The 12,294-nt window shown below is 34.8% G+C and overlaps 2 protein-coding genes across 2 annotated transcripts; both read left to right on the forward strand.

The window, feature by feature from the left end:
* The first annotated feature begins 6,102 nt into the window (after nt 1-6,102).
* LOC130463329 (zinc finger protein CONSTANS-LIKE 14-like) lies at nt 6,103-6,654 on the forward strand. The gene has a single exon (XM_056832425.1). It carries the CDS (start codon nt 6,103-6,105, stop codon nt 6,637-6,639), a length of 537 nt encoding a protein of 178 aa, XP_056688403.1. The 3' UTR covers nt 6,640-6,654.
* A 152-nt stretch (nt 6,655-6,806) lies between these two features.
* LOC110789594 (zinc finger protein CONSTANS-LIKE 15) lies at nt 6,807-9,351 on the forward strand. Its single transcript, XM_021994291.2, has 3 exons — nt 6,807-8,298; nt 8,419-8,663; nt 8,754-9,351. Exons 1-3 carry the CDS (start codon nt 8,200-8,202, stop codon nt 8,854-8,856), a joined length of 447 nt encoding a protein of 148 aa, XP_021849983.2. The 5' UTR covers nt 6,807-8,199; the 3' UTR covers nt 8,857-9,351.
* Nucleotides 9,352-12,294: the final 2,943 nt, after the last annotated feature.

A 12,294-nucleotide genomic window follows, 5' to 3' on the forward strand; every position in this document is an offset into this window, starting at 1 on the left:
CTGGCGCCAAAAATGTCATTTGCGTCGCACATTAAGCTAATGTGCGACGCAAATCACTTTTTTTTTTTTGCGCCCAAATAGTTTTTTGCGTCGCACATTAAGCCATGCTGAAAAGTCATTTGCGTCGCACATTAGCTTAATATGCGACGCAAATGAGAGTCATTTGCGTCGCCCAAATGTGCGTCGAGACCTTTCGCGACCCACAATGTGCGACGCAAATGTACTTAAAAGACCGACGCAAATGAGCCTTTTTCCACTAGTGATTACTTCTTTAAAGGATCATCTTCTAAGGAAAAATTGTTTGTTTTATGGTGGGGAATTCTTTCACTTGCGATGTGCTTGTCATATTATAAATCTTGTAGTGCAAGCTGGATTAAAGGGCATAAATGATGTTGTTATCAAGATTAAAAGTGTAGTGAAACACTTTAAGCATTCAATCCCAAAGAAGAAAAAGTTTAATAAGTGTTGCTGAAACAAGTTTTGGTATAAAAACAAACAAGAAGTTGCGTGGAGATAATTGTATTAGATGAAACTCTACATTTTTAATGCTTGACCGCTTCATTTTATTTAGAGATATTATTGATCATGTGGTTAGTCGGGATAAGGATCTTAAAGTGTTTGCTCTCACATTGGAAGAGTGGGTTAGAGTTTCTGATTTGCATGCATTCTTGAAGCTCTTTTTTGATGTTACAAATACATTTTCGGCTTCAAAACACCCCACTTCAAATCTCTATTTTGATTGTGTATGGAGGATCCATAAAAAGTTGATAGATGTTACAAACGGACCCTTAAGTAGCTTGTCTTCTATGGTCAAACCTATGAAGGATAAATTCGATAAATATTGGTTTGATTATAGTCTTGTCCTCTCGTGTGCTGCTGTTTTGGACCCCCGATTTAAACTAGACAGAGGTTAATATTGCTATGAAAAGTTGTTTGGGGAGGTATATGCTAAGAAAATGGTTGGACGTGTTAGAAACACTTTGATTGATTTGTTTGATGAGTACAAAGATGTCCATACTGCTAGTTCTCCTAATCTGGCCACCAGTAGTGGTGCCCCTACTATTTCTACTGTTGTTGGAAATAATGCGGAACAAATGGATGAAATACTTGATTATAAGGTATTATTGAGTAAGAGAAGGAAAGCAGATAATGTCAAGAGTGAACTGGAGATTTATTTGGAGGAAAAGAATCCGGATGTGACAGAAAAATGTGGCGTGCTGTCATATTGATACAAAATTATGTCCGTTATCCGAATCTTGCATGTCTGGCTTGTGACATATTGACTATTCCCATCTCTACGGTTCCTTCAGAATCTTCTTTTAGTATGGGAAAGAAGTTAATAAATCCTTGGAGAGCCTCACTTGGGCAAAAGACAATAGAAGCACTTGCATGTTCTGAAGATTGGTTACGTGCAAAAGGTCTTAACTTAGGTAAGTTACTAAATTACTTTTATATCATCTTCAATTCATTACATTGAAATACTAAAAAAAATAAAAACTGATTTATGTTGCAACTATTTTGGTATTGATTTTTTTGTTTGGAGGTTCATCAAAATTCTTTGTTCATGGGGAATTGTCTGTTGACGGAGATGAAGAAGAAGAAGAAGAAGAAGATGATGATTGTCTTGGTGTTGAGTAATAATGATTAGGTAAGTTAGTAATTTTATTCTTTTTGTATTAATCATTTTATTTTCTGGTTTAAATCTCTCTATTGTAATAAAGTAGTAGGATAATTTCAATCTTACTTTTGTTTTTGTTGTAGGTGGTGAAAGTTCTTGAGAAACACAATGCTGATGCTTGAATGCAATGTTTTTTTTGCTAAGGAAGTAAGGATAATATTAATTGTCACAAACAAGATACAACCTAGGCTAACTCAAGGGGAACAAACCAACTAGGTTGGACCATTCCACACAAGAGAAAGCACATCAACCAAGCTTCAGAAATTCTGAAACCACAAACTATTACATTCTTTGGCATAACAACCATTACTCTACTCTTAACAATCTGTTTTAACACAGTCATCACATTTAGAACAGTAGGGAACTTGAATGCAATGTTGGGTGGATGATCTTATTGCTTAAAAACCATGTCTTATCTTCCCCTATGGATGTTTCCTTCTTGTTCAGAAATTTGCATGTTGATTATGGAACGGTACTGGATGTAATTTGTGTCTTTGAAGTTGGATAATTTAGCTTTGTAATTTAACTAATTTCCATGGGGCTTGGTGCCTCTTTCAGTCTGTTGTTAGAGTTCTAAATTTGTTAAAATTAAAAATTCTAGCTGCAAATTTGAAGCAGGTACAATCACGTCAAATAGTAGTAATTTGAGTTAAAAGTTACTTTTTTTTATTCTATGATAACTTTAGATTGAATAATTTATGTTTTATGCTTTAAAAGCCCGTTAGCCCGCGAGCCGCCCGCTCTTATATAAAGGGCGGGTAAGGGAAATCAACATCATACTTAGCGGACGGGTAAGGACAACATTTTTAGACCCGTTGGACAGATTTTTGGGAAAGTGGCCCTTCGGTTTCCCGTCCAAACCCGCAAATGATCAGCTCTAATTTATACCCTAGCTTACATAAATACATACTAGTTAAACAAAAGAGGTTCAGAAGTTTACAAGGAAAGTCACAATAAACTTTTTCAAGTATAGCAAATACCATTAATGAACATAATGAAAATAGCCATTGTTTTTGAGGGATAATGCAAATAGCCAATTATTGACATTTAAAATAGTCTATTATTAGCAATATGACCGAGTTATTACGCATGTAGTAGTTAAAAAAAAGGAGAAAAAATAAAAAATCACAATCAAATTTCTCAATTCTGACAAATTAAATATCAACGAGTTATGAAAATTTCCAACATCCAGCAAAGTATTAAAAAAAGTACCATAAAATATTCTAGAATTTTTTTCAACTCTCAAAATTGTCAATCAACTAAATTCGGAAGAACTCCCGAGTTTTTTATCCTTTTGATATGCCCTTTATAAATTGTTTAAAATGCCCCTATCTATTACTATTTCAAATTATATTTATTGAAAAATTAAATAAAATACTCAAAGAACTTTTGACAAAAAGAACATGTCATTAACTAAACGATAAAACAAGAAAACATAAACAAGGATTAAGGCATGATTCAAAAAAGAAAGGTAAGGATTGAGGAGGGTGCAATTAAAGAGAATATTACAAAGAAACTGTAAAGAGTATCAAAGAAAATTACCCCAAATTAAGGGAAGTATGATTATCCAAAATTATAATGGTCAACATTTCAATTTTTATATATAGCAATCAAGCACTACATAGTACTTTTAAATAACTCACTATAACCCCTCAAAAAAAAAACTCACTATATAACCTAAAATTGTCCAATAAAATAATTCGTAAAATAATCTTACTCACAAAACCATGCCATATTTTTTTTTTTTTTTTGACATATGCTTAAACAAACTAAACTAAAACTAAGGAAAGCACGAAAAGGAAATAGAAGTCGAAGTTGCTTCGTTTGCTAGATCATCATGCGCCTGTTGAACTTGTTGTCGACTGACCTTGTGAATGCTACACCAATTCATCATACTACCTAGTCTTCGTATTTCCATCAAACTCCAGAGGACTTGGATGTTGCAAGTATCCCGATGTAGTAACATGTCAACCAGCATTTGAGAATCCGTCAAAATTATAACACGTCGAAGAGTAGCTTCAATGCTCCATCTTAGAGCACATAAATAAGAGAGTGCTTCAACTTGCAGAGCGGACTCCGCTATTCCCACTTGTGCCCCCCTAACACGTTAAAACCATGCCATAAATTATGTCCAATTAAAATATTTCATGTCAACTATCAAACTACAAAATTGAAGGATTTTCAAACGTACAAAATCAATAAAATATCAATAATTCCCAAACAATTTTCTTAGAAAGGATATTTCCATATCAACTATCAACCTACAAAATTGAAAGGTTACAAATCAGCAAACTCAATAAAACATCAATTACTCCCAAACAATTTTCTTAGATGCAAAAAAAAAAAAAAAAAAAAAAAAAAAAAAAAAAAATCAAAACAAAGAAATATAATCACATACGGATATACCATTTTATTGATTTTACTCCCAAATCAACTCTATCATATAGCTCCTGCACTTGAAGACGTTCCAAGCCGAAAACAAAGATTATCACGCCGAAATATGTTGTACTATACGTATATGATTATGATCGACCATGTTGTTAACATACAAAGTATGAGGTTAAAAGATGCAATAACACAACCAGGTCCGCCCCTAGGGGTAGGCGAGGGGTGCGACCGTCTAGGGCCCAAAGCGGAAAGGGGCCCAAAATAATAACATGTCCATTAAATTTGTACTAGTAATAAACAACTCATTAAATACACATGTTATTTCCTTGGCTCATTGGTAGAAAGTAGGTGGTATAACTTTGATACCTATCATAGGTCTTAGTGTTCAACTCCCCTCACTGTCTTTATTATTTGTTTATTTGTTTCCTCATTGTTTTTCTTGTTGACTTCCATCTTCCTCTATTCGTTCAACTCTTTTATTTTTTTAACTTTGTCAATATTTTTATTTTTGTGTTTGTTAGCTTGTACTGTAATTTTTTTATTTTAGTTTATTGTTTAGCAACTGATTTTCTCATTTATAATACTTTGTACATATATTGTCTCAATTATTTAAACCCTTTATCTGTATTAGCTCTGTCCTTTAATCCTTTACAGGATAATAAGTTTTACGTTGAGTTTATGTACGTAGTATTTAACTTTTAGTACTCAGTTCTAATTGATGTAACTATATGTGGGCGAAAAAAATGCTTATTTGATGGACTATGTGTCTATAGGTTTTAACAAAGATATCAAATTTTAATGATGACAAAAATAACTGATACTTTTATATGCTCAAAATGAACCTCTATTTTAAAAATAAAAATAAAAATCTCTTTATACATATTAATTATCTTGTAATTAAGTACGGGGTAAGTATTTATTTTATTGAAATATTTCAAGAGATCGACTAGAGCAGGATTTTAAATTCTAGGATCCTGCAAAGGATATATAATAATTTTTTTTTATTGATTTGAATTCAACAATATAATGGATTTAACAAATAAAATATGATATTGTTTCAGTTAAAGACGTATGATTTCGGAAAGGGCCCTTATCCCTTATTTCGCCTAGGGCCCTTAACGAGTTTATAAACGAACATGATCGAGTTATTCACGAGCCTTAACGAGCTGAATACCAAGTTGTTCGAGCTAGTATCATTTATTAAACGAGCTTCAAAATTTTGTTCAGACTCGTTTACATATTAATGAACGAGCTTTGACCGAGTTTGTTGACGAGCTATTACAGACGTATAGACTCATTGATATTCTTATATATAACTATGGTCAAAATAACTTATAGGAATCGTGCCAAAGTAATTGTGCCAAAGTCCAAACATTTTTACAACTAAAAGAGAAGGAAGTATGTTTCCTTAAATTGATTACGTATCTATTGATTTGACTACCTAACTTAGAAATCGTTAAATATATGAAATTATTATTCATAGAATAGTAATAGTAATCAAGAGCCATTTTGAGTTAATAAAACACCAAACACAAAGAGATATTTCCAAAGAAAAACTCGAAGAAGATATTTATCCAATTAAAAAACTACAAGATTTTTTATGATCTTATTGGATTACGACCTCAATCACCTCATGAGTTATCACTTTCGGTATTTCCCACTAAACTTTAAAAACACAAAAATATCTCATTATTAAAATATCCAAGAAATATTCGACAGTCAACCACGTATATACAGATATTTATTACACTTTTCACATGCCAGGTTGGCAAAAAGTGCTAATTATTTACACATTTTGGGCCCCACTAAACCAAACTTTTCCCCTTAAAATTAAATAATAATAATAAAAAATCAATTTGTTTTTTGTTTTTTCCTCCAAATTGTACACGTCGCCTGAACTGGCCCATGCTTATCATGTGCTGCTGCTGCCTTCTTCATTTTTCGTCAACAAAAACATCTTCATTTCCAAACCCAACTTTCTTTCTTTAAAAAAAAACCATCCAAACCCAAGTTTCTCTCTCTACAAAAAAATAATTATGAAGCTTGAAGAATGCGACTACTGCAGCATAAACGCCGCCGTTTTGTACTGTGAAGCAGACTCCGCGAACCTCTGTCTTCTCTGCGACCGAGAAATCCACTCTGCTAATTCTCTCTCATTAAAACATCTTCGAATCCCGAGGTTCGGGACCCCCGATCCTAACTCCGAAGCTAAATCTTCCATTGATGGGCTCCCTTCTGCGATTGAGCTCGCACCCATTTGGGGTATCAGTGATTTGGTTGTGCCCTGTTTGGGGGATGACGAAAAAGATGCGGTTTTCCGGCAGTTGGTGAAGTTGAGTAAGTGGGATTTGGAGGAGAGAGAAAATGATTATAGTTCGGAGTTTGGTCCGGGTACTCCAAGCCTAGATACCGGTGACGGGTCTGAGATGTTGATGCATAATATGCCCTTTACTTCGTTGTTGATGAAGGAAGGGGAGCGATCTTTTGCTGAAGATAGAGATTTTTTGTGGGATTTTGAGCCTGATTATCAACCACCTCAGGTATACTTTTTTTTTTTTATTTTTTTATTTTAATATTAATTTGTTTATTTTTTTTGGATTGCAAATTAACTAACCCTTTTTAATTTGATTATTGTTGCTTTTTGGATTATCTTAATCATATACTTTGATTGACGGTGTCTTTTGCTTAAAGTTGATTCAGTTGTGATTATTTTAATTTGATTTTGATGACTATTCGATATAATCATGGGTCATATTTTATTTATTAGTTAATTGTATATTCTTTTGGGTACTATTGTTGTTTGCTACGGAGTACGTCTTAAAGGTGGTTTGTTAGTCACGAAGATATTTATTTTGTAGGTTAAGATGATGCCACTTAGTGTTCATTGATACTCCCTCTAACCCTCTGTTCCCTTTTGTTCTTCCTATACGGGATTGCAAAATGGGTGAGGAAAATGGAAATTTGGTGGTTGTTCACATGTTCATTTCTTGATTCCTGAATAATAGTGTTTACGGCGAACTAAATTGTTAGGCGTTCCTGGGGTTCTTTAAGTTTGAAGATGGGTTGGTTGTTGTTGATAATTAAGGTTGTACATATGATTTATTTCCGGAAGGTTTGTGTTTTATACTTTTATGTCGAACAAATGTTGTTGTATAATGTCATTTATCATGTCGATGGGAAATTGCATGTTTTGGAATAGAGATATGGAGTATGAAGTTTGAAGGAACGAATTCGTACTGAATTGAAAGTGATATCCTGTTGGCTTTGCTGCTATGAGTTTAAGGGAAACCTCATACGGAGTAGTAGTTTAATGGAAGTTTCGGTTAGCAATCAAGTGAGATAAGTTGGTAAAATTCTGTCAAGATCTTGTGGGCATGTTGGGGAAATTCTTATTCTGCAGCTGCCCAAGTGCTGATTCTGAAAGGAACAATTTGCTATATTCGCTCTTGCACTCCTATAGTTCTATTATGCTTAAGCAATAAGCACTAAAATGTCGTTGGTATGTGTTTGAAAGATCCTTATTCTGGAAGTGAATGAGCATTACATGTTTGTTGAAGGAAGTGATAAGTATGATAAATTTTTTGTTTTGTATGACAGTATAAGTAGATGATGATTAGATCCCGAGTAAAGATTAAGGGTGTATCACCGCTACTTTCCAGTTTTTTGTTTTGAAGCTTGCAAAGTTATAAAAGTATGATACTGGTTGTATATTGAAATTATTTTAGTCATACTTGTGCTTGTCATGTTATTTTTGGAAATGGACAACAATAAACAAAAATACATCCGTTTTCCAAAATCTTGTTTTGTAGTTTTGTACAAGACTGAAAACTCGCAATGATAACGAAGAGGCCATAAGTTTTTCAGCTTATATTCAATCATGCCTGCACCATGCTGAAATCTTGCATGTATTACATTATTTACATCTTCTTTTCTGGCTTAACTGTGCTCATATTTTATTTCTTGTCTGCAATCCCCGATTTCTCCTTCTTTTACCCTCATTTTGTTTTGGTGGAAGATATATGTTGAGAGGGGATGTGATCTATGACTGGCCTTCAAATAATGATTACTCTTGCTAATGCTACCCTTAATTTTTATATGTACCTCAGAACTGGGACGGTGAGTGGGGTGGACCAATGGATCTTGAAGAACCTTCATGCACGTCTACTGGGATACCAGATGATGTGTCTGACATGCAATGCTCAAGAACACTTAAAGGCTCTTCATCAAAAGATGTAAGTGTATCTAATTGCAGCATATCTCATCGTTCCTTAGTTTGATTCTGTTCTTCTTATCATCACATCACACTCCGCAATAGTTTATTAATAGAATGGCTTGATTAAAAATCTCTGCAGGATGGCATAAATCAGAAAATGGACAATGAAGTTTACGTAACAGTAGATAACTGCAATGTACCTGATGTTGGAGCTTCATCTGACACTAAAGTAATAAAACCTGAGGTGATTGATGGAGAGCAAAATATGCAGTTCATGGAATGGCCTTACTGGAGAAAACCGCTGAATACAGCTGATATAGAACAGCTGGCAGAAAATCGAGGAAAAGCTATGCTACGCTACAAGGAAAAGAAGAAATCTCGAAGGTAATTATATCCCATCAATCTGGTTAATTTCCATGTACTTTTCATGCTAAATAATTAAGTGCTTATAATTTGGCGTAAATTCATGTACAGATATGACAAACACATTCGATATGAATCGAGGAAAGCTAGAGCTGATAATAGGCAACGAGTGAAGGGTCGATTTGTCAAAGCGAATGAGTCCCCTGAAATATGATCTAGCTGCTGATCGCCCCCACATTGCTCTCTTCATCATGTATTGTACTGTCTATGTGTGGTCATATGGTTGGATGTACGAAGTTAAACTTTCCAGGAATTGAAAATTCCTAGGGAGTTTCACTTCCTAGGAAGTATGGAATATTGTTTGGGTGATTACAGGAGGACTTGTCAAGCAACTTCTCAATGGGGGCAGTAGAATTTCCTGTATTTTTGTCAACCAAACAACTTCCAGTTTTCTACTTCCAGGAAGTTTGTTCTTCCTATATATATCTCTCTCAACTAAACAACCACCACGACTTAGCTGACTTAGTGTATGTAAATATTTATATGCTTGTGTACCAGTTTTAATATCAACAGTAGATGTATGTGCGAAGTATTGTATTTGCCCCATTTTCTGGCAGATTGACAGATTTAATCTCCAATTTTTCTATAAAATGTGAGAAAATTATTTTGGAATTTCAATGAGAAATGCCGTGTCTTAGAATTTCTGGTCCGTTGCAGTTGTTGATTCTTTTATTCTGATGTGGATTCATGGGATGTGCAAAGTTTACGACAATTCCAATTTTATGCACTTGGCTATCCAGATAAGAATTATGCAGCTACCCTTTGGCATCAACAATGATAAGATTTATGCGCTTAGTACCCTTTTGGGAAAAGATTGATTTTTCACCGAAATCAGATTCCAGCAAATGCCGGTAAACATGCCATGTATGGATCTAGTTAGATGGCGAAAGGATCAAATCGATTCGATCGATCAAGAACTCGGTAAGTCCTAAATGACAGGTGTTCTAAGGATCAAATAATGAAAACGACCACTAGTTTTATTTCATATTACCTCAATTTCTAAATGATCTTTAAGGTTACTATTTGCACAAATATAAATGCCAATTAGAGAAAACGTGTAAAAATATTGGGGAGTGTAAAAAAAAATGAATAAAGTAAAAGAAAATACACAAATTCTTATTTATGAGTGGTGTACAATAATTGTTCTACACCGGAGTAAAAGTTGACTCAAAATGCTTAAAATTTACATTTATATAAGTAAAAGTTATCTATTTTTTACTTTTTTAGTGATAAAATTTTTCATTTGAAGAAAAATTATTTCTTCAAAATTACTAATAATGTATAAATTAATCATTTAACCATTTAAAATGTTTATCTATCAACTTTTTATTTTTATAATATAAAAGTTACAAAAAAACTGCATAAAAGTTATCTTAGTGTACAATAAATTTATTATACACCTTATGCGCGCAAGACCTTTTGGAAAAAATAAGTGAAAAGTTGTAAATATTGTGGTTTAAGAGGGGTAAGATAGTAAATTTCATGTTCAAAAATAAAATAAAGCACAATGAAAAAAACATTATGAAACGAAGTAAAACGGAAAATGTAAAAATCATTTTGAAATGGGGTAGTATTTGGAAAGAGATATAGCAAAGTTGTTTACGCAATATGAGAACAAGAGCTATCACGTACCATCAGTTGTGCTTCCAACTAGATCAGCCTCATAAGAAAGTTTTATATTGTAGGAATGATGTAGTGAGTTTTCTGACTAATAACTACGCATATCCATATCAGAGGCCGGAGAGGCCCATATCAGATATGTGCCTCCAAACATATATCTGAGGACACGGTGGTAATTGCACCATTACGTACTTTAAAAGTGTCATTTGAACTTCTAAATACCATGTTCGAAAACTTGTATATAAGAGAAACATGGAGTCTAGAGAGAGAACGGGAGCAAGGAGAGGGGCAGAGAGTGAGAGAGAATCCCATCAATGGACAATAGTCAGAAGGAGGAGCCGCAAACACCAATCAACAACAACATCTGCATCTCAAACATGCTTCAAAGACTGTCTTCCAAAGAATATCACAATCCCAGAACTACCAAAGATCTTCACCCGATACGACACCATCACCAACATCTTCATCCCTTTCAACCTCAGACCCAGAAACAGCCTGCACTATGCCTTCGTCCAATTCCTATCACCCGAATCACTTCACCGTGCAATCCATGGCGAAAATGGCCGAAGAATTGGCCAGGATTACATTCGAATTCACGCTGCAAAACGTGACTGGAAACCTTCCCAAAGAAACCCACACCTCTCATTCCCCCCAAGCAGACCCCCTCCAAAACCTAATACACCAAACCAACCCCAGAATCCATCCAGAAATTCATTCAGAGACCACCGATCATACCGCGATGTCTCCGCAAGAATTAACCCCCCAAACCAAGCCCCGAAATCCCCCATTAAATCGAATACCCAACAAATACCCCTTCAAGAAATGGACTAGCAACTTGAATGTTTTAGCTTTGTCCCAAATGAAGTCAGGAGAATGAGTTCTCGCACTCTAGGCGTGGACACATAAAGAATTCGGGACGAATTAGTAGTAAAATCCATTGAAGGAGAAGATATGATTACCATACAAGGATTGAAATGCAATGAAAATGTTATGTGTGCCTTGAATCTTTCTTGAAGGATGTTAGGGTGTTATAGTAGAAGGTCTGACTTCAAATGGACATATCTCATGATCTACTTATTAGATTGAGTTGATTCAAGTTGGAGGTGAAATCTTGGTTCAATAGCTTTCCAACACCCGGTCATAAGCTCATTTTGGATGAGAAATTACGGAGTTATGACTATTTTACGAGAAGCTGTCATGCAGCAGGGGAAGTTCGGCCGAACCTGCTGGAGGTTCAGCCGAACCTGCTGGACGTTCGGCCGAACTCTTAGATGGTTCGGCCGAACCTGAAGGGAATCAGGAACTTTGAAATTTTGGAGGTTCGCCCGAACTTTGGGTAAGTTTGGCCGAACCTGACCTTGGTTCGGCCGAACCCTGTGGGTAAACTGTTTTCTTCTGCGCAAGGTTCAATCGACGTGGCCTTTTCTTGTCCCTTAGATTGGTTTGATGTCTAACACTATAAATACCAAATGTAATGAGAATTTCAGTATCAAGAGAGAAAAACACAAGTGAGGTTGAAACCCTATATCTAAGCATACATAGAATTCTCTCTTCTTCACCTTTTAGAATTCCTCTTTGTAATCCCTTCTCCACTGAAGAGTAATACAAGCTCCAAACCCTCCCCCATGGTGGATGTAGCTCATTGAAGAGTGAACCACCTTAAATCTTTGTGTGTGTTTTAATGTGTTCAATTATTTCTTCTCACTATTCCAACATTAAATTTGTCATACAAATCAACATTCAAGCCTAAAAGGTCCTTAATTCATAACAATTGGTATCAAGAGCTAAGGTTGTGTTTGGGTTGTTTGTTTGATTTCTTGGGGAGTATTGAATACTCATGTCGAAAATGAAGTTGGATATTGAGAAGTTTGATAAGTCAATCAACTTTGGCCTTTAGCAATTGAAAATGAAACCTATTTTGATACAAAATGGTGTGCACAAGGCTCTTGAAGGGAAGGATAAGAAACCCACT

The sequence above is a fragment of the Spinacia oleracea genome, chromosome 6 (assembly GCF_020520425.1).
Source record: "Spinacia oleracea cultivar Varoflay chromosome 6, BTI_SOV_V1, whole genome shotgun sequence".
Lineage (NCBI taxonomy): Eukaryota > Viridiplantae > Streptophyta > Magnoliopsida > Caryophyllales > Amaranthaceae > Spinacia > Spinacia oleracea.